General features: G+C 39.8%; 1 protein-coding gene across 1 annotated transcript in view; it reads right to left on the bottom strand.

Moving 5' to 3' along the window:
- The window catches only part of LOC106876583 (cyclin-G-associated kinase-like), a 108248-nt gene that overhangs the window by 6692 nt on the left and 100745 nt on the right, over nucleotides 1–811 (bottom strand). Inside the window, exon 22 of the mRNA XM_052977740.1 lies at nucleotides 230–545. Coding sequence (XP_052833700.1) covers nucleotides 230–545 — 316 coding nt within the window. The remainder of the gene's footprint in view (nucleotides 1–229; nucleotides 546–811) is intronic.

Raw genomic sequence — 811 nt, 5'->3', positions numbered from 1 at the left:
ATGAATGGGTGACTGCTGGTCTTCCATAAACAACCTTGCTGGACTTGTGCCTCGGAAGCAAACTTTCTAGGGGGCAATCTCACAGTCATTCATGACTGAAAGGGGGTCTTTACCCTTTATCCTATGTACATATGATGGCATGGAGACGGGAGGCTGGTATGCATGGGCGACTGCTGGTCTATTGTATGTGTATGTGTGTGTGTGTGTGTGTGTGTGTGTGTGTACATACCTGAATAAAGCCCACCGAATGCGGTCTTAGGCTGTTGTGGGCTGGGTTGTTGCCAGGATGGCGCAGCAGGTGAAGTTGCAGATAGATTACTGGTGCTTCCAGGTGATTTCATTGAGGTTAAGTTACCTGTAAAACAATATTTTATACACACACACACATATATAAATATATATATATAGAGAGAGACATACAGAAATAAAAACACATACATACACTCATATATATCACCATCATCATCATCACTGTTTAACATCCTCCCTCTATGCTGGCATGGGACAGTTTGACAGAAGCCTGCACCAGACTTCTGTAACTGATTTGGCAGGATTTTTACAGCTGGATGCCCTTCCTAATACCAACTACTCAGCAGTAGCACAAGTACTGACAGGGTCCCCTAGTACTTGCAAGACAAAAAATAAATATTTAAGTTGTAATAATAGAACTCAGAGTTTCAAATGCTGGAGCTAAAAGCTTTGAGGCATTTGCATCGGCTATTTTTGACGATAGATGCTATTATGACAACTTCCGGATTGTCCTATACTATATAAATATATATATATATATATATATATATATATATATATA

Source organism: Octopus bimaculoides, chromosome 28, assembly GCF_001194135.2.
Source record: "Octopus bimaculoides isolate UCB-OBI-ISO-001 chromosome 28, ASM119413v2, whole genome shotgun sequence".
Lineage (NCBI taxonomy): Eukaryota > Metazoa > Mollusca > Cephalopoda > Octopoda > Octopodidae > Octopus > Octopus bimaculoides.
Note: the sequence above shows the minus strand (reverse complement) of the source record. Positions and strands in the feature narration are given on the sequence as shown.